The sequence below is a fragment of the Haemaphysalis longicornis genome, unplaced genomic scaffold (assembly GCF_048455015.1).
Source record: "Haemaphysalis longicornis isolate Haplotype H1 unplaced genomic scaffold, Haemaphysalis longicornis Haplotype H1 scaffold_7, whole genome shotgun sequence".
In the NCBI taxonomy this organism is placed as follows: domain Eukaryota; kingdom Metazoa; phylum Arthropoda; class Arachnida; order Ixodida; family Ixodidae; genus Haemaphysalis; species Haemaphysalis longicornis.
In genome coordinates, this window is record NW_027526422.1 from 30,117,628 (window position 1) to 30,138,573 (window position 20,946).

General features: G+C 45.9%; 1 protein-coding gene and 1 long non-coding RNA gene across 2 annotated transcripts in view; one reads left to right on the forward strand and one right to left on the reverse strand.

The window, feature by feature from the left end:
• The first annotated feature begins 8,750 nt into the window (after positions 1-8,750).
• LOC144145031 (uncharacterized) lies at positions 8,751-14,050 on the forward strand. Its single transcript, XR_013317401.1, has 3 exons — positions 8,751-9,165; positions 11,620-11,704; positions 13,931-14,050. It is a non-coding gene; the product is annotated as an uncharacterized LOC144145031 (long non-coding RNA).
• Positions 14,051-14,532: 482 nt separating this feature from the next.
• LOC144146224 (high-affinity choline transporter 1-like) overlaps positions 14,533-20,946 on the reverse strand; it is a gene marked incomplete at its 3' end in the record, with an annotated part of 28,267 nt that continues 21,853 nt past the window's right edge. The window contains exons 8-9 of the mRNA XM_077678187.1: positions 19,477-19,678; positions 14,533-14,660 (exon numbers count right to left, since the gene is read on the reverse strand). Of these exons, the coding sequence (XP_077534313.1) occupies positions 14,533-14,660; positions 19,477-19,678 (330 nt within the window). The remainder of the gene's footprint in view (positions 14,661-19,476; positions 19,679-20,946) is intronic.

Genomic DNA, 20,946 nt, shown 5'->3' on the forward strand with positions numbered 1-20,946 from the left:
GCCGATACATATTTTCGACATGGTCGCTGTTGTGCCCGAAAACCCCCCGGAGAAAAAATTCTGGGTACGGCCCTGACGGCGCAGATAGATCTTTGGCTTGCAACCGCGAAACATACCCCGCATGCGGGGTACGGAACATGCGTCGATCGTTCCCATCGACCGTTCCCGCTTCTCTTCAGAACGAGGCGTACGTGCGCGGATACCTCTGGATTTATTTATATAAAGTTTATGGGTGCTGGCTGCACCCCTGCTGAGTAAAAAGAAACTTTTTGTGGTAGGAGAAGCTATAAATTACCTATTAGTACCTATAACGCATTTTGTAAGCAGCCACAGCTGTTCAATCTCTTTCTCGGATACCTACACATCTAAATTGAATGGCTTGACCAATTTACATATCTGCAAAAAAAAAGAAAAAGAAGTGATGTATTGGTGACAGTAATGGTGGTATTCCAGAAATATTTATTTGAGCCGATTAAAACCTCTCTTCGTCTACCTTTTCTTAGTCTAAAAGGCCGCGAGCGGCCGCAATTGCTGCTCTAGCCAAGGAGATGATGCGTTCCCGAGACTCGAGATTTATGGCCTTTAGAAAATCTTTCTAGTGACCACACACGAGCTGAGAGTTGGTCAGCCTCCACTCCCACTGCACCGGGGTGGGGGAAGGGAGGGGATTTGAGTGGTGTTTTATTGGGGCAGGGTACATGATCGGACAGCGATGAAGCGCCGGGGTTAGTCGCTGCGACAACCACGACAAATGTCAGCCCGGAAGCAAAGGAAAGGTACATCCATGGTACGCCGCTAACCTGCATGCGCCGGTCATCTTGGTGCACATTTTTGCCCGACTATACCACAAACTCCGCATCGCTCCGCATCGCTCCGCATCGCTTCGCTAATGTGCGCCGCGTAGCATTTCGGCTGGCGTACCCGCAAATTTTCCCGCCATTTTTACCCGCAAATTTTCCCGCCATTCTTTCACGGGGCTACCATGGTTGCCAGACCAGGACTGCCCTCCTCTTTACGGACTGCCTTTACGGGCCCCATACGTTTGTAGTACCTCCCGTGGGGACGAAGCGAAAAAAACCCTGATACCTTTATACATCTAAAACAACGGCTTTCATTGCCGGCGTCGAGCTCCGAACGCGGGTTTCCATGCGCTGCCGGCCGCATGCGGTACGACATCAACCACGTGCACGTTGCGCGAAAAGCCATGTTCGGCTGAGTTCGGCTACAGATCCGGTTTTTTTTTTTTTTTTTTTGCAGTAAAACTGCTTCTTATGTGCTTAGAATAAACCATAGGACCCCTTGTGGCTCTAAATTGACTCGAAGTTGCCGACAACAATTAAACCCGGTTTTACCCAGTGTGAAACCTCCTGAAACAGCAGAGCTGTGGTTCTCTTGTGTCGGATCGAACCTTAACGGGCGCTCGTCCAAGAACGGCAGCGACGTCGCCGCGCAAATTCTACGGTTCACCCAAAAGAATCGGCAGCTGAACGTCAGCGACGGGAGGCTCCCTCTCCTCTCCCTCCCCTAGTGGGAGGGGTGGGGGTGGGGGGGGGGGAGAGGATCCTGCTCCTGCGAGACCACTGTACCCCTTATCGGTGGCTCTGGGAGCCGGTTTCTGCGAGGCCGCTGTCGGGTTTGGGGACCTGCTTTTACTCCTGCGAGACGAACTACCTTCAGCAGGCTTACGAAAGCGTCGACCTACAACAGCTCCGCTGTTAAAAAAGCCTGCACGAAGGCCCCATTTTTCATTTTTCCGAAATTAGTTGCCACAGTAGTCAGCTTTGGAGCTCAGCCGGGGAAGGAAATCACTGGATTCTGAATCCCTCCTCCACTCGAGCTTCCAATCAAAGAGGTCCTGGAAAGCAATTTTCGCACGCAAACCATTGCGGAATCCTCCACTCAGTCGAGTCAAGGAAACACGTGGAGTGGAGAACAGACTCACCGTATTCTGAGTCCCTTTTCCACTCCATTTGCTTCATCCACTCGGCTGAGGAGAGGATGCTGGCAATGCTTATGCATTGGGGAATGATTTCAAGGCTCTTCTCCACTGGAGGCTCGAGTGGAGGATCGAAGGACTCAGATTACCAGGATCAGAATACGGCCATAATGAAAAAAAAAGTACTTTACTCACAACGGATCACCACTGGGTCACAGCATCGTCTGGGCAATATACGGATCACACATGCTCAGATACTGCTGCCAGCAATGCCTGCTTCCAAACATTTTGCCCAGGTGCATCGTCTCACTCGCAGTAAACCGAGTCCCATAAGTTTTATTCCCCGAAGCGTCGAAGTGCCGCCTCGCAACGACATATTCTACAGAGGCCAGTGTTTCACTGTCACGCTTTATGACAGGAATCGCCAAAGGCAGGTTCTTATGCTGAACAAGTTTTGCACGCATAAATGTGTGCGTGTGCGCGTGTGCGCGCGTGCGCGTGTGCGCACGTGCGTGCCTGTGTGTCTGTGTATGTCTGTGTGTGTGTCTCTGTATGTGTGTGCGTGTGGGTGTGTGCGTGTCTGTCTGCGTGTCTGTGTGTGTGTGTGTCTGTCTGTCTGCACATGTGTCTGTCTGTGTATGTGTGTGTGCGTGTGTGCGTCTGTGTGTGTGTGTGTGTGCGTCTGTCTGTGTCTCTCTGTGTGTGCCTGTGTGTGTGTGTCTCTGTGTGTGTGTATGTCTGTCTATGTGTATGTGCGTATCTGTGTGCCTGTGTGTGTGTCTGTGTATGTATGTGTCTGTGTGTCTGCGTGTGTCTGTCTTAGTGCGTGCCTGTGTGTGTGTCTGTCTTTATGTGTGTATGTGTGTGTGTCTCTGTGTGCCTGTGTATGTGTGTCTGTCAGTGTCTGTTTGTCTGCCTGCCTGTGTGTGTGTGTGTGTGTGTGTGTGTGTGTGTGTGTGTGTGTGTGTGTGTGTGTGTGTGTGTGTGTGTGTGTGTGTGTGTGTGTGTGTGTGTGTGTGTGTGTGTGTGTGTGTGTGTGTGTGTGTGTGTGTGTGTGTGTGTGTGTGTGTGTGTGTGTGTGTGTGTGTGTGTGTGTGTGTGTGTGTGTGTGTGTGTGTGTGTGTGTGTGTGTGTGTGTGTGTGTGTGTGTGTGTGTGTGTGTGTGTGTGTGTGTGTGTGTGTGTGTGTGTGTGTGTGTGTGTGTGTGTGTGTGTGTGTGTGTGTGTGTGTGTGTGTGTGTGTGTGTGTGTGTGTGTGTGTGTGTGTGTGTGTGTGTGTGTGTGTGTGTGTGTGTGTGTGTGTGTGTGTGTGTGTGTGTGTGTGTGTGTGTGTGTGTGTGTGTGTGTGTGTGTGTGTGTGTGTGTGTGTGTGTGTGTGTGTGTGTGTGTGTGTGTGTGTGTGTGTGTGTGTGTGTGTGTGTGTGTGTGTGTGTGTGTGTGTGTGTGTGTGTGTGTGTGTGTGTGTGTGTGTGTGTGTGTGTGTGTGTGTGTGTGTGTGTGTGTGTGTGTGTGTGTGTGTGTGTGTGTGTGTGTGTGTGTGTGTGTGTGTGTGTGTGTGTGTGTGTGTGTGTGTGTGTGTGTGTGTGTGTGTGTGTGTGTGTGTGTGTGTGTGTGTGTGTGTGTGTGTGTGTGATTTTGGATACGCAAACACAAAGTTTCAATGTAAATCCAAAACAATAGTGGGCTAAGTGGGCATCCCTGGCGCACCGAGCGTTGCACGTCAATGGGCGCTCCCAATGTCTTATTCACCACTAACCGCGTAGTGCAGTTTCGGTACGCCAGAGCCACCCCATCTTTGATAACAGAACCTACATTGATATAATCCAGTATACAAAGCAACACTTCATGTGACACACAATCAAAAGCCTTCTAGAGATCCAGCTGAAGAACCGCGACACCTACTTTTGCGGCATCGCTACACTCAAGCACGCACCTGGCCTTGTGAATGTTAGTACATATAGATCTCCCTCGTATACCGCAGGTTTGATGAGAGCCTACTATTTTATGGATCACTCCCTGAAGTCTACTTGCTAATATTTTCATAAAAATTTTATAATCAACATTCGTGAGTGAAATGGGCCTGTATGAAGTCACTTGTTTAAGTTTTTCCCCATCCTCTGTTTTTGGGATTAATATCATGTGAGCGGATCCATACGAAGGTGGCAGGACATTCAAATCAAACGCTTCATTGAAAACTGCAGTTAGAACTGTAGCTATTTCACTTTTAAATTCTTTGTAGAATGCCGCACTTAAACCGTCCGGCCCTGGTGACTTCCCCGGGTTTAAATTGTCAATAGCTTTTTCAACTTCTCTTACTGTTATTGGCTGCTGTAACAGCTCCTTCGTTTCATCATCATCCAATGACGTAGAGATTCGTGGATTCCGCCTCCTGGAGACCGAAGTGAAACTGCTGGCTTATGCGGATGACATTGCTGTGTTCTGTGAAAACAAAGAGAGCATTTATAGAGTAGTCCAGGTCACAAAACGGTTCAGTACCACAACCGGAAGCCTAGTAAATTGGGGAAAATGTCTTGGTTTCTGGCATGGCGAATGGCAATCCACCCCCAGCGTTTTTGCCAACGTAGCCTGGACAACAACCCCAGTTAGGTATCTGGGAGCCCCCTACAGTTTTATAGGGATAGCGAACCATATTGGCGAGAACAGACAAAAGAAACTCGCGCGAAAGCGGACAAATGGAAAGGGGCTTATTTGTCCACGTTTGCTAGGGCGACAGTGTGTAATTTGTTCTTAGTATGCAAACTGTGGTATGTGATGCAGGTGTTGCACTGCTCACGCATGAACGTGCAACAGTTGCATAGAGTGCTCGCTGTTTTTGTTTGGGCCTCAAATTGGGAGAGGTGCAGTCGTAACAACCTTTTTAAGCGTGTGAAAGATGGAAGAGTGGGGCTAGCGCATTTATTTGTGCGACAACTACTAAATAGATTTCTTTTTTTGAGAGAAGTAAGGGACCCTTTTCTTCGTACAGTGTGTCAATTAAGGCTAGGCAGGGTTCTCCCCGATTTTGTGATTACGACTGAATACATGACGGGAGGTATCTTTGGATATTTTAAGGAGGTCGTGGCCAGCGTAAAGTTTTTAAACGCAAGATTTTCAAAAGAGTATTTAAGTATGGTTACGCGTAAGAAATTGTATCATGATATTGTCGATGTTGTGTTCCCTGTTCCCATGTACAGGGCTATGTACTTTGGAAGGCCCGGTAGCGATGTGCTTAAGAGGGTTAAAAGAATGCAGATTCAACCAGGGGTCAAATCCTTTATGTTTAGGTTGCATACAGGAACATTATTAGTACGAACATTTATGGAAGAAAGGGGGTTATTCGTACCATGGGGGACAGATTGTTTTAGTTGTAAATCCCCCGAGACAATAGATCATGTATTTTTGCATTGTTGGGAGGGAGTATATTTTTGGGATGTGCTACAGAGGACATTACACAAAGATTTTCCTCTAGATCCTCACGGTATACGTTTCCTTGCAATAGACAATGAGGATGGAGTGCCTTACAAATTTAGTCATGGCACTGGGTCTCCATAGTATATGGCGCTCTCGTACAGCAAGGTTGTACAATGATGTTGATGCGCAATGTGCAAGGGAGTATTTCAAAGAGAGCATTAGGCGATTTGTTGAAGTTATTAAGTTCCACCAGGAACTACCTGATTGGCTGCCGCAAATAGAGCAACTAATCAATATGAGGGCATTTTAAATGGACAAAGTCAGCCCTGTAGTGGCTGGCAACTGCACCTCCTGTATGTGTACATATTTGCAGTGTTGAGATGTAATCTGTTGTGAATTGTCAAAGACAGGCAATAAATACAAAAAAAGTGTGTGTGTGTGTGTGCCTGTGTATGTGTGTGTGTGTCTGTCTGTGTGTGTGTCTGTCTGTGTGTGTGCGTCTGTGTGTCTATGTGTGTGTGCGTGCGTGTGCGTGTGTGTCTGTGTGTGGGTGTGTCTGTGTCTGTGTGTGTGCGCGTGCGTGTAAAAGAAACAAACGGAAGTACGTGCACTGCCATCATTTGGAGAGCAAGCGAACCAGCATTTCTGGTCTTTATTATATATTCGAAATGTCCCCAAACATATACTACCAGCCCACTGAGTGCGGCGGCGGAACTACGGTAATTATCTCTGCAAATGCAATCAGTTATGGATGCTCATAAACCAAATTCAAGGGCAAAGGCGCAAGGCGATGAACATATAATTTAAAAATTGCGCTACATATTTTCTAGAAAGCTGAGCATGAAATAAAATGAACCCAAGAGTATACTTTGTGCGGCTACGAGTGAATAAAGAGTATCGCTGCGAAACGCATGTTCGATTAACTCAGCCATTGACATCGATGAACCGAAACAAAACAATGTGATCGCAGTGGGGATCAAGTCGTCTTTGGCTAGGTCTTGGGACGGTGTTCCTTCTTCAACTGCGTGCGTTTGAACGAGCTGGCACTTTTAACCGCTGTGGTTTGCTCTTTCGGCCATTCTAAAATTTTATGAGCCGCTGTCAAAGCACTCTTAGTTCCCATGGCTGTGGCCATCGTGCTCACATTTGTCGTCTCAAACTTGCGGCTGTCTCGCGTCTTCTTCGAGCCTTTCTTCTTGTCTGTCGTCTGCTTCGGTTTGTGTGTAGCAGCAGCCGTCACGTCCGGTCCATCCGCAGGCGTCGTGGGTGACGTGGGAGGCGTGGGGGACTTCCGAGAAGACGCGAGCACCCCTTGCTGGTTGACGTCATCGCTACCAGGTGACAGCACCGCATCATCACTCGATGGCCGTCCTTCCGGGGACGACACACTTGCCACCGCGACGTCCTGCGCCGCCATAGAGGAAACGTTCGCCGAACCGGTGCCCAGAGAAACGGTCTGCGCTGCTTGGCGCTGCTCGTCGGCCTCGCCTTGCTCGGGAGGTTCCATTTTCTGTACGAAGCACTTCCAGACATCCATCCTATCGGGTATGAGGTTGTTCTTGAAGGCGTACTTGGCCATCGCGGAAACGAACAGGAGGGTGCCCAGGCTGACTGTCATCCCTCATGAAAATGAACTTTTCCTTTCTGTTTACTTTGTGTCTCCTGCATGTTGACTGTGTGGCCTTTCTTTTGACTTTTCCTTTGTGTTACCTCTAGGACATAAGCAGGCTGTGTACTTTTTATAGACTGCCGGATAAACAGCCATGATGTTTTACCTTTATATGTACTATGGTAAACACAAAGTTTAAATTTCTATACGAAGATTTCATTTCGGATGAGAGGTATAAAACTTTAAAAATGACTTGCTTTCTTCTCTTTCTGAGTTCCGCAATGCTATTGCCCATGTGTGTACTCAAGGCAAAATGAAGTCAAAAGACTTTGGCCTGTTTCCCCTGTGTTGCCTCTAGGACAAAGGCTGTAAGATAGAACTTGAATTTGCTGTCTTAATTCTTCTGTGTGCCGTAATGCTGTTGCTTATGTATGTACTGAAGGCAAAATGAAGTCAAAAGACTGACTTATGTCTTTTGTGTTGCCTCTAGGACACTGGGAGGAAGGATAACTATTTGTTGCCTTACATTCTTTTTCTGAAGATTGTGCTTCCTCAAGTAAACATAAAGTCGAGCATGTAAGCCTTAATTATACTCGAAAGGTTAAGTTTCTGGCTTGGCTAGAGATGGTAAGAAACAATGCCGATGGTTTGTGGAAATTCTGCAGCACTGTATACGTTATTTCGTGCTAGTGAGGTCTGATAAATTCGCAGAATTAATATTACCAACTGGTACGTTTGTATGAAACAGTGGCGTAAGAAGGATACATATTGAACGAGGCTGTTCGAAGTGCCTCGTCCCTCCCATTACGAAAAAAAAGTGGGAGGGAGAAGAATACACAGACCAGAAAAAGTAAAAAGAACACAAAAAGCCGAATATAAAACGAAGCAATGAAAACAAAAACAACCTAAAAAGTGGCTTCCGATTGTCCTAGTCTGTGTTTTCCTTCAGGGTCGTTGTAAAATGGCTTATCCTTGCAACTAAATGCTGAAGCGGTGTACTGTTTTTTGGGGCAGAGCTTGCGCTAGAAATATATTGCGACAGAAAAAAAAGGGACACAGCCAGACGAGAGCAACAAGAGCAACAACAATGTCAAAATATAACCTAAGGCAGAAAAACTTTAATTAAAGCACGGTTAAAAAAAAAAAAAAAAAAAAAGGTCACTGAGCGGGTTTCGAACCTCCGCCCTTTGAATCAGTAGGCGGGTACTTAACCTCCAAGCCACCAAAACATTACACGATTAGGCCGTAAACCTAGGTGTAAATACTTGAGCTCACATAGTCTTGTTAAGCCTCCATTTGAGTGAATTGTTTGCCTGCGTGGATTTGACGCACGGTGCTTTTGTGTGCGTGCGTGCGTGCGTGTGCGTGCGCGCGCGCGCGCGCGCGCGCGTGTGTGTGTGTGTGTGTGTGTGTGTGTGTGTGTGTGTGTGTGTGTGTGTGTGTGTGTGTGTGTGTGTGCGTGTGTGCGTGTGCGCGTGTGTTTGCGTATGTCTGCGAGGAATAATTATTTTATCCGGCCGTTCTGTTTGTGAAAAGCGCACAAACAGTGAATGGTGAATGCTTGGACTGCTTGGACGCTGAACAAAACACAAAACAGTCAATCTAGATGTAGATGACGATGATAATAACTTCGTTTGTTAATCCATTTTTATTCGCTTTTGAGTAGCAACAACTTACGACAACAAAAGACGTTGCTCGCATCAAGAAAATATACTGCCATTATATATATGTTTGCTATTATCAACTTTAACAAAATACTATAATGGCGTCTGCCTAATTTGCTTCAGGGGTGATGATGAAGGAAGAAAGTAACTGCTAAACTCTATGACTGCTAGATAGCCAACTGTAGTAATAAGTCTAGTCTAGGCTAGCATATATGCAGTCATTGTTATAGGTGCGCAAGAAAAGACGTGCTTGGTTCGTTGTGCGTGGTTTTGGTGGTTTGTTTTCGATTTGCTGGTGTTACGTGAATTACTACGTGCTCCTCCTGCCGTAATATTACGTGTTAGTGCTCTTGTGCCACCTGAAACATCGTGAGTGCTGGCAAAGCGTCTGTGTCGTCGCCGTACTGCGCTGCTGTAGCAAACGCACATCGAGGTCGCCATTTGACAAAATATCTGACAAGTTGTGCGTGCCTACGTGAATCAAGAGTCTCTACTGCAAGTTCCAGTCTGTCGACGCGACGTGTGAAAAATGCTGCGTGTTCTGCCGTAAGTGATTGTTTATCGTGGTGCATGTTAAAATTTTATTACGCGTTGCCGCAGTGCTGTTTTGTTAAACGTGTTGAGTATATTCCTTGGTGTTCGGCTCGCCGCGCTTCTTTTATTGTAAATTACCGGCTGCGTCGGCGCGGTCATAATGAGCTTCCAGGAGCGGCGGCCAGTATGCTGTGTGAGTGATCGACCCCCTTGCCATTGCCGGCAACGAAAATATTATGCTGACGGCCCAGCGGCCGCCGCTTGGCTTGGGTGGATTCGACGCTAAAGCTTGTTGCATGAAAAAAAAAAAAAAAAAAGAAAGAAAACTGCGTTAATGGTTGTAAAACAAAACGCCCACTCCCCGATTTTTTTTTTTTTTAGGAGGCAGTTGACCCACAGTATATTTTTTTTACAGGACTAGGCAGCTTAGCATTGTTCTAACGGGTAGTTTTCGTTTACGGGTAAAGAAATGCAAGGAGGCTGCATTACATTTGTAGTTATAATACGTAAGAGTTGCATATACGTTGAATTTTCAACATTTAAGCATTGCTAGCAACTTTGTAAGTAGTACCACATGCACAAGGTCTTTAGGCAGTGAACATTTGACCAGATAATTGTTTAGACGTCGCAGCTTGAAAACATGCTGTTCCAGCCTGCATTGCTGGTGGAGTCACAGGGCAGCTTTCACTGTTTTAATGCAAGAAATTTTTCCACCTTCCTAAGCTCATCCAGCATCGTCATGATCAGACAGAAATTCTTGTGTGGTGTGACATTATTTGTAGCTGGCTTGCATAAATTGTGTTGACCGTAACATGTTGAGCATGGGTTAAACGTGTTGATTCTTACAAATATGCATGTGATGGGGATACAATCACGGTGCGAAAAAGATTAAACAGGGCGTGGGCTTGCCACCGTGCTCCTTCGCCATCCTATTTTTTCGTTTCGTCAGCATTTCAACTTGCCTACCCCTTGGAGGTATTGGCACGCTGAGACGTTCACCATGTGCCTCAGAATTTTAATAGCGCCATGAAGACAAAATACAAGTTTGTGTTATTCGAAAGATTTCGTGTGGTATGGTGCCCCCAGCACTTGTCCAAATGCAAACGATGCTTTATTCACTGAGAAATTCATTAATTGAAGCTAAAATTTTGCTTTTCCCGCTAAATCGTGCATTTTCAGGGTCTGCAATGACATCACAGGAACCGGCCGCTCTGCAGCCGATTGGGAAACCTTCTTTACCGTTAGTTAACCTAGATGGTGCCACTATACCGTGGCAAGCCGCTTTCTGCTTTTGTTTTGTTTTTACCGTATTTAAACGTGGCTTGTTTTTGTTCAGCGAGAAAATAATCGTTTCGTGAAACATAGTGCTCGCTCCACAAATATGGTCACGTAAGACACCGTTGCTTGTGTCAATCGGCCATTGTTGTCCGAGACAACCCCAAAGCCCCGCAGTCCTGTGCAGCTAAACCAAGCATAGTGCGCGCAGTACCAACAGCAGTATGCATCGGTACTTCTATGCTTACGTGTGCTTTCCTAACCTTTACTGTTGGTCCCACCATTCTTACTACTGTAAAAAGAATGTGCCCTAAATTTAAGCGCAAATAGTTCATTCGGCAAGCTTATAGCCTCTGCCTAATTCGCGTTTGCTGTTGCCGCCCTCCGCTAACTGCAGAGCTGGCTGGTATGACATAGGTTCTGTTGCGGGAAATGAGCTAGTGGGTCGCATGGCCATTTCCTTTGTTCCTAATTTGTAGCTTATTTGAGTGGAGTTTGTTAAAAATGGTGTCAGCATGATTCTAGCAACGGAATCCTTTGAATGAACCAAACTTGTGTTTTCTCTTCATGGCTCCTTTAAAAGCCGTAACCACGTTTTGCACCCTCTGGACCAGAGAATATGCTTGCACAGTGGAAATCTGGGGCCACAGATTTCTACCACCTAGGGATATTTAATAGGCTTAGTTTAACATTAATTCAGTGTAAGGATGCTTCTGTTCCTTTAAAGTATGGCTGAAAGCCTTGTAAGGATTGTCATGTATGTACAGTGCTCACGGATTGAAACGCGACACTGCAAGCGCGTGGCCTGCACTACATGCAGCGCCGCCAGTGGACGCCCGTGGAAGCTAGGTGTTGCATTGTGGTATACCACGAGGATGAGAGTGTTTTGACCATAAGCTTGCTGCTTCCGGTTGCCAATAAGCGGGGCAGTGGTTCCCCGCAGCGACAGCGGTGCGCTGTCAGCGACAGCGGCGTCTATGGACGGCGCTGCATGTATTGGCGGCCACGCGCTCGCAGTGTTGCGTTTCAATCAGTGAGCACTGTACTTATTTTTTAGCTTGAAAGAACTGAAGGTGCCTTTTTTGCACCTACAAAAAAGAAATTCTGTCATGTCCTGTCAGAGCGAGTATTTCACGGCATTATACCGCATATTTACAGCTTGTTTACTACTTGAACTTCCATTTTTTACAGGGCCAGGTGTTTGACATGGAGGATGTACGTTGTGAGCTACCAGAAGAATTGGCTGCCTCCTGTTTCTATCTATCCTGCACGACCTGTAAGTGGAGTTTATTACGGCTGTGAAATGCATGAAAATCTCGATTTTGAAGGCTGAGAGAATATGAAAACATAGAAAACCATTGTGGCATTCTTGTGGTACCTTAGTGATATTAAGACAAGAACATTGCAGAGATGGGGCAAAAAATAAGGAACCGATGAGGGTGAGAAACTTCCTGGTACCTTTCTTATTTTTTTTGTCGCATCAGGGCTGCGTCCTTGCTCCATGAATTAATTAATAACGACTTTGTCACCCTTGTTCACTGTGGTAGTTGCGTGGTGCCCACAGACAGTGTGTGGGGATTTTTCTTCTACCGCCTATTACAGATGAACTAGATCTTTAGACTTCTACTCAAAAGTCATATTATGGATTACATGAGTGAAACAATTCCATGCACCCAGAAATAGAATTTAGGTGAATTCACTTCAATGCCCTAGACGCAACTTGTGCCTAGCAGTGAAAAGGGTGTATTGCGTGCCTTTTTGCCACTGTGTTTCATGTAGTGTAATGAGTCTCACTGGCCATCGTAGCCCCCCCCCCCTCCCCCTCCCCCCCCCGAACAGCTATTTACTCTAGCAAATATAATGATGGTCCTAATCGTAGAAGGGTACCCGCCGCGGTGGCTCAGTGGCTAAGGCGTTGCGCTGCTGAGCACGAGGTCGCGGGTTCGATTCCCGGCCGCAGCGGCTGCTTTTCTGATGGGGGCGAAAAGCAAAAACGCCTGTGTGTACGAGATTTCGGTGCACGATAAAGATCCCCAGGTGGTCAAAATTAATCGTTGGCGAAGCGTTGGCGAATTGAATGCTGCAGGGTTTCTTTTGCACTCATTCATTTAGATCGAGAACATTTTCAATAAAAAACAGGAAAAGCTAGGATAGGGATCGCAAAGCAACACCCTTTCCATATCAAACCGGACTGCTGGTGCAGCATACAAAGGAAAAAGGGGAAAAAGACGGTTCCCTTAAAAAAGGATAAGATTGCAGGGTGTGGCCAGGTGCTTGTAACAAAATATTTTGTAAACAAATCAAATGGCATGGTTGGGGGCAATATTATTATGTTTATAGTAGGAAAAACCTGCATTATTTCCGAACAGTATGAATGCTCTGTGTGCAAACATATGCAAAAATGCTTGTGTGTTTTTAGCATTTGAGTGCACGTTACAGAGTAGTCAGCTCAAGTTACTGCGGTAGCTTTCCTCATTGCTCGTAAGCATAAACCGTGAAATTAAATTTGCTGTATTCGACCGCTTTAACCCTTTCACTGTCACTGATGTCCTGGTTTGTCTTCGAATTTCTCCTCCACGGTGTCACTGACATACCGGTGCGTTTTCTGTTGTGCGTTGAAAAATTCGTGCCATGGTGCAAAGTTGGCGCACCTGCACTGTTTGTGCTATCTGTCAAATCTTTCTAGTAGCTTGTATTTTCACAAAGTACAGAGCGACCACGCCCAGCTTTCGCTGCTTGGGGGTCACTCCGTGCACTGTACATCTGTTGGGATGAGTGACCACGTGGCACGCGTGCAATGATGGGTGCAAGTGTGCTATCCACCACGTTTTTCTAGGGTTGTTTTTTATTTCTGTTCCCGTGTCTGCTACTTATCGACACAAGGAAATATAAAGAGTGAGGAGCCAACCTAGAGGTTGGTCAGTTCATGGTGATGTACATTTTGCTTTTTGTAAGCAAGCACAGACAAACAAACTAGACAATGCAAGTGCTGTCTCGTAAACGAAATGCACAATAAAACTGCTGCCTTTATAGGTTCCAAAGAACGCGTAGACACAAGCAACTACTCATGATGACGACTGATCAATGCCTGTCTTAGCATGTTCATGCAATTTTATGTTGCCTTCTCTTCCCCCCTCCCCCCCCCCCCCCCATATTGCTTTGTTCCCACAGTGCTGCTGTAATAATCTCATCTCAAATGTTCTTGCGAGGCTGTATAAATGCCCGTCATGAGGAGGCCATGAATCTAAGCAGTACTTAGTTCTGGGTTGTGTTGCCTATGTAACAGTATGTCATATTTGATGTTCGTAAGCTCATTAGTTAATTTATGTGGTCTAAATTTTGTGGCTAATTTTGCAACCTAGAAGTTATACCTTCTCTTTCAGGACACTTGGTTCAGTTTTGTATGGGAACACTCCTTTATATTTATAAGCATAACCAGGAAATGTTTGAGACGTGTTTGTTTAAACCCCTTCATATGCGATCAATGCGTTTTTCATTTCAGGTTCAAGCGTGGCAGTGGCTATCCCGTCCTGTGAGGGGTAAAGATGAGGCGACACCTGGTGTGGCGGGCGGCAGCAGCACGTATGGATCCAACCTGAATAAAATAGTCAGGTTTGCAAGAGTCGTGTGATTCATGTGATTTTCGTCAGCTTGCTCTTACAGAAACAGCTGCAGCATGAAACAGTGACTGTGGAGCTGGCTGACATTTTCTACATGCAGCTGGCTGTGGGGCGCTGTTATTTGACAGCATGCAAAGGGCACTCAAAAGGTGGAAGCTTGTGGGATACGTAGAGGACGGAAACATAAAGGATTCTTGGAGGACGCAGAAAGTCGGTGGCGAAATTTCAATACAGGGGACACACAAGGGACGAATGCGGTCTGTTGCCTTCAAGACATATAGGGGACACACAAAGGCCGTATGGTGTCTGTGTTGCCTTTGGGAGATAGACTGGACGCATGGAGGACGGAAACACACGGGACACTTGGAGTACGCAGAAAGTCGGTGGCGAAATTCCAACACAGAGGAAACACACAGGACGCACGCAGTCTGTTTCCTTCGGGACGCAGACTGTCTTTTGACTGGACATAGAAATTTTCATAAGGGATGCAGAGTGTGCGGAATGGGAACTCCTGGCCACGCTCTGGACTGTAGAATGGCAGGCGGATGGTGACCGGAAGGTTCACGTGTGGCTCACCGCACAGCAGCCGCAGAATGATGCCAACTACGAAACCTGCGAGGACAAAACAGTACGGCGTGTCTGCTGCGCACGATGTTTAACAATTATGCAACCGTGGTTGCTACGCGAATTTTAAAGCTCGATTTAAAATAGCTGGGCTTCTGTACCTCACTCAGCTGAATTCCAGCCACAAAAGAGGTTTTTTATCCGAGAAAACTCACAAGGTATTGAAAAACTTCAAATTTCGCACTGAAAGGGTGTGCTACGAGCGGTAGTGACGTCATATACAACGGCACTAAAGCCTAATTTTCAGTGGGCCTTCTCGATTTACCAGTCCTGGGTGGTTCGCGGGCAGTCCGAGGTCTGCGTTCGGACCGGAAGAGTCACAGGAATACATGGGAAAATCGAGTACCGGATGGCGCCTCAGGCAGTCCACGGACGATCCGGGACTGATAACCGAGGAGGCCCAGAGTGTTCACTGCACGTTAGCATCGGAGTTACGCGATAAAACGAGAGTAGAGGCTTTACTACAATCGTCCAGTTATGTGTTAGAGGTGGTTTTTGTCGACCGCCGCTATTCGCATAAGCAAGATTGTGTGACGTCATAGAAAAGTTGCTGGAAAGTGTCTAAAGAGTCTCCACGGCTTCATACATCTTCTTTAATATCGTCGTTATTTGTTATAAGTTTGCGATAAAATTGTGTCAATGTTATCGTGACAAAGCAGCCTTTCTAAAGAACCAAACTTGTATTTTGTCTTCATGGCCCCTCTAACGCAGAAAAATTAAGTGCCCCGTCGTGCGAAGAACGACGTTGTCGTTGTGCGGTACAGAAAATGGCCGCAGCGAGGAAGGCATACAAAATCACGGAATTGGTGCCAAATTAAGTGCGTAGGCGGATTAATTTCTGTAAAATACATAACTAGCTGAAAAGAAAATTGGGCACATTGGTGTTCGTATGGGAATCGAACCCGGGGCTCCAGAGTAGAAGCTGACCGCGTCAGACCGTTGCCTGTGGCGGAGACGGCGCTGGCGTCATACCACGTGGCAGATGCAAGTGACGGCACGTGACGGCATGTAAGGAAAACGGGTGCCCCCCCCCCCCTCCCAAGCACTGATACTGGGGGAGTAGTGCTCGCATTAAAAAACTATATAGAATAAAGCGTCTATTTCAGCGGCCCCAGCGAAATGCTTTCGAATTTCCATGATGGCAAGCGTTAAGTATCTTCCTAATTTTAGTCGCAACGTCAAGAAAACGCCAGTATGTCGCTCGGTGGATATGCGTGAAGTTTGAGTGTCTAGTTCATTGGTATCGAGTCTAGTCATTGGTATCATTTCCAAACTTGAGAAGAGGCGTAACGCGATAGCATGCTGTTTATGATGGAGAGAATGAAGCAAACTCGCGAACGGCAGCGGAGAATAAACAACGACAGAGTTGGCAGTTCAAGTTAAAGGGTATAGTAGTGGAACTGGCCGTGGCAACACCCACAGGTTCACTTAAGCAGGGTCTAAATTATGGCCCGCATAGCCATTGCAGCCCTGGCCACGCTACAGTTTGAAGGTTGAGAGTGAGACTTGAAATTGGATATATTTTATCCATTATAGATATCCGTGTTATCTGCCATTTGTAATCTTTGTATCACAATAATATAAAAGGATGGGTATACACTCCGTTTTCTGGCTTTCCTTGGGCTTCCTGGTTTTTGGATATACATGAGAAAGAATACAAAAGATCAAAAAGGGGGAGAGGGTGTGAATACAAACATGGAATAGGTCAACCGTGTGCGTGTGTGTGTGCGTGCACGTTTTAACCATGACAAATCAAGCTATTACATCCGCAATCTCTGAAATAACACCTCAGAAAATTTTCAGTGTCATGAACACCGGCACTTCAACTGAGTGGCAATTATAGGCCTAACTATATGACTGCTTCTCCAGGCAGTGCCATGTATCGCACGTATTGTGCCGTTTCGACAATGCTGTATTTCCTCCCATTCGAATTGTAAATGGCCGAAACAATGGTTATATTTGTAATATTATCGCTTGATTCATCATCATCATCATCATCATCATCATCGTCGTCGTCGTCGTCGTCGTCGTCGTCGTCAGCCTACAGGTCCACATCAGGACGAAGGCCTCTCCCAGTGACCCCCAACCGCTCCTGTCCTGCACTGCTCAAGCCCACAGTTTACCCCCGAATTTCTTCATTTCATCCCTCCATCGGGTTAATGGCCTTCCCCTTCTTTTAGATCCAGCTCTTGGTATCCACCCTAATTGTCCACCGGTTGTGGGTTCGTCTCACTACGTGGCCAGCCCAAGTCCATTTCTTTTTCTTTATTTGAACTATATGATATCTTCTACTCTAGTTCCTTCTTTGATCCAGGTAGCTGTTCCTGTCCTAGAGTGTTACTCCTAACATTATTCGTTCCATGGCCCGTTGAGCCGACCTAAGTTTGCATTCTAGTTGCTTAGTAAGGCGCCAAGTTTCAGCTCCATATATCATATCCGACCCTGTGCGTTTCTGACGTAGCACAGAACTTATTTAAAGTTTTCCCCCTTCGTAACTTAGTGTCCAATGCTGCGGAATGTTTTCTGTAGCTTTGCCAGCAATCTTTGACCCCTGCCTAGCGAATTTCCTCTTTTCAAATCTAACACAGCTGGCTGGGCAGGTTAGGTTTATGGTTACTGCAGCTGTTTATAACGTGCTTCGACGAACGTTATTATACGGCTTTTCCTTGTTTCTGACTGCATGTGCGATGCGGTGGAAGGATTTTTTAAACACAAAAGTGTTTTATTTCGGGATTCACGAAGCTTTCGCTTACGTCACATCCGTCACGGAAGTGACGCCAGTACAACGAAGCAAGCGGCCTGTAAAGGGTGCACCCCTGCACACAGGGTCTTCTTGCGGGGAAGCAACCTTTAGTACTAAAGATGACGTTATACTTCGGGTTGTTCGTTTTCGGGTTTTATATTTAAACACGAAAGTGTTTTATGCCGGGATACACCAATATTTCACTGACGTCATTTCCGTCAGCAAAATGACAGCAGTACACCTTTGCCGAAGCGACCCGCCAGCAGGACATCGCTCCCCAAGCGCACCCAAAAGACAGCCTCCGACCCGCAAACCATGCTCAGCTGCAGATCTCGCTGCACATTAAACTTTCGTGTTTGACCGATTCCTATTACAGAGGAATCAACCACAGTTTTTTTTTACCTATTTCGACTGTTTAAAGGTCCCTCCGGGTGAATTACTTGCTTATTCTGTGATTTTGCACAGGCGGCTTTTCGCCGAATAGGGCTACGGTGACTGTTTTGTTTACATTTGGGGTTTTGGCTGTAACCTTACCAAAAACGCGTTTAGCGAGCTAATTTAACTTATCCAACCATCGGAACAGTGCCGCGATAAAGCGAGTATGGCCTTTAATTGGCTACCCTGTCACGGAAGTTAGCTAAGTTTGTTTTACTTGCCTTGACACCAGGTGTGACTCAACGCGGCCACCCCCGCGCCGAAAATAAGAAAACGTTTATATCTCTAAAAATATAAATTTAGTACAAAGGTGCTCTAGAACCTTAAGAAAGGGGTATGCGAAAGGATTATCTTACATCGAAAGGATTATCTTACATGGCACATTTCCTGTAGAAAATTTAAGCTTCCCTACATGGCGGACGTGTTTAGGCGGGGTAGTTTGAGTAGGCAATTCAAAGCAGAAACAAAAAGAAATTTTAATCGCGTGCGCAATCTGGCCCGGTTTCGACATAAGGAAATGAATGACCCTTTTAGGAATAAAGATCCTTGGGCGGTCTTAACGGCTCGTCTGAACACTGGAGAAGAGAGCACACAGTGTACATCTTTTAAAAGCGTTTGAGTGTGCCGATTTTGATATATAAAATGTTCGAAGCGTCAACTACGTGCCATGTGTATTAAAATGTGTTAACCTTTTTTTTTCATGTTTTTCATTTGCTTTCCTCTTTGCCTATTTCTTACACCAGCTGAAGATAACGCTCGTTAAGTGCGACACAAGGAAATGTATTATTGTTAGCTTTTTATTATTTATTTTAATGGTTGTCTGATAACTGTGTGCTTTGCCGCGATGCTACTGTATGGAGCAAAAAGTGGGCTGCGGCCTGGTCTCGCTGTCGACGTGAACTTTTTCCCGTGGTTCCTATTTCTGTATCTGTATTCATAGAACAGAAATAAAGTTTTATTATTATTATTATTATTATTATTATTATTATTATTATTATTATTATTATTATTATTATTATTATTATTATTATTTTGTTGGAAAACCTTGGTTTTATACGTAAACACTATGTAATGTTCATTCAGTATTTGCTTGTATAGTTCCTATTTATTACGTGTCTTGAACATTTCGCTGGCCGAGTGTCATGGCTTGCAACACAAGGCCTTTCTTTTCTTTTTTAACTTTTTGTTTTTTTTTTCCTTTTTTGCTTTCTGAGATTTCTGTAACAATTTTTCCTTTGTTTTTGCTGTCATACATATGTTTTTTGTGTGTTGTCTCGTCTTAATTTTAGTGTTTTTGTTTTTGTTTTGTACGGTGTACCAGAACCAAGACCCTAGGGTTGTTCCTGGGCACCGAAAATAAAGGTTGATTGATTGATTGATTGATTATTGTTATTATTGGTCTAAATAAAAAAAAGCCTATCCACGAGAAGACACCTGTCTGAGGAAACGTAACAATGACCTCCGTCTGTCCGATTAACCGTGAAATCGGAGAGGTGAAGGTAGAAACTACTTTGGCCATTACCCGTAGATTGCGCCGAGAATGCAGCATTCTCAGCAGCAGTTTATCACAAACAAAAGTTCAAATCAGGGGCCTTATAATAGTAATGATATGCCATATGGGCTTACCGGTTACAGCGCCGTAGGCGTTGGCCATTGTCTTCAAGTAGAAGAGGGCCACAAACTGAGGAAACAGAAGCACGTAGACGAGGTCAGATGATAATGCCCACATCGCGAATACCGACGTGACCCCGGTGGCCATGAATGTGGCCACGGAGCCCACCGCCAGCACCCCGAAGCGCAGAACCATGCAGACTTCCACGTCCGACGCCTGGGGCAAAAGAAAAGGGCAACGAATTCAAGGGCGATCATTAAAGGGACCCTGCAACACCTTTTTCAACTTTTCTTGAAATCTTAAATGCTTGCAGAACGTAGTCACCCAAAACACACAGTGTTTAGATTAGGGGGTCGCAAAGTACCTGAGTCAAAAACTGCTGCTCTACGCTCATCAGATAAGTTGGAAACTCGTTCAAAAGATTTTTCTCTCTTTCCCAGTCTTGACGTTCTTCAATGGCCCGAATTACGTCACTGAGGCCATGTAGCGGCTGTTGGCCGGTTTTCCTTAAATTGCAGCAACGAACGCTTTTCGATGGCACCTTTAAAAATAAAGCCACAAAAACAAAGCGGAGACGGAAGGCGTATCTGGTGCGACAAGAAATCACTAAGTGCCGCTCCGTGCTGGCGATAACTGTAGCTTTCGCAGTGCTTCCAGACGCGAAGGAAATAGTGAAAACATTTATCGAAAGTGTTGCAGGGTCCCTTTAAACGTGATGTGAATAGACAGTGACAACTGCGGCCGTTTATGAAAAATTCTGATAATTAAGCCTGGATAAGCTTCTGTCCAGCGCCGTTACGGCTGGGCTGCCACAAATAGCGAGGTATCTGAAATACTTGCCATGATGTTCTGGCGAGGAGGAGTGGGTATAAGGCCCTTCGCGCTAAGTAGGAGTTGGAATCAGTGTCTAGATTAGTCGTTGGAATATCTTTTGTAAGCACCCCCTGCTATGTGTGTACACTACCCAAGGAACGCTGAGGCGCTACGACATGCCCAGTTTTCGAGTGCTGCCTACCCCGGTGGATCGCAATTTAAATGCAAGTGAGAGTACACTAGAGAGTTTAGTTTTAATGAGAAAGTATTGAATAGCGATGGGTTTGGCGTCTGTAACTTCGAAACGGCTCCTACACCACAATTCTTTGGAGCGCTCCATGGCACGCGCCTAAATTCGGCAGTATTGAAAAGTAGTCATGCACGCCAGTGCACCATAGATGTAAGGGAGGGGAAGAACGGAGCCAAGCTAGCGAACAGACAGGTAGAAAAATCCAAATTTGTCAACTTTCCCACTACATGGCAGCAGGAACGAGCAGCGGCGCAACACATACGAGACAGATCGAAGTCACTCGAAAGTGTAAGGCGGAAGCGGGTCGTGAAGCAATTCCCATCAAGCGTCTAGAGGAGGAAGCCCTTGGAGAATGCGAAGCACCTAATATCAAAGAATATTAGGGGCTTAGGTGCCTTCGGATTTTTCCATCAGCCTCGGG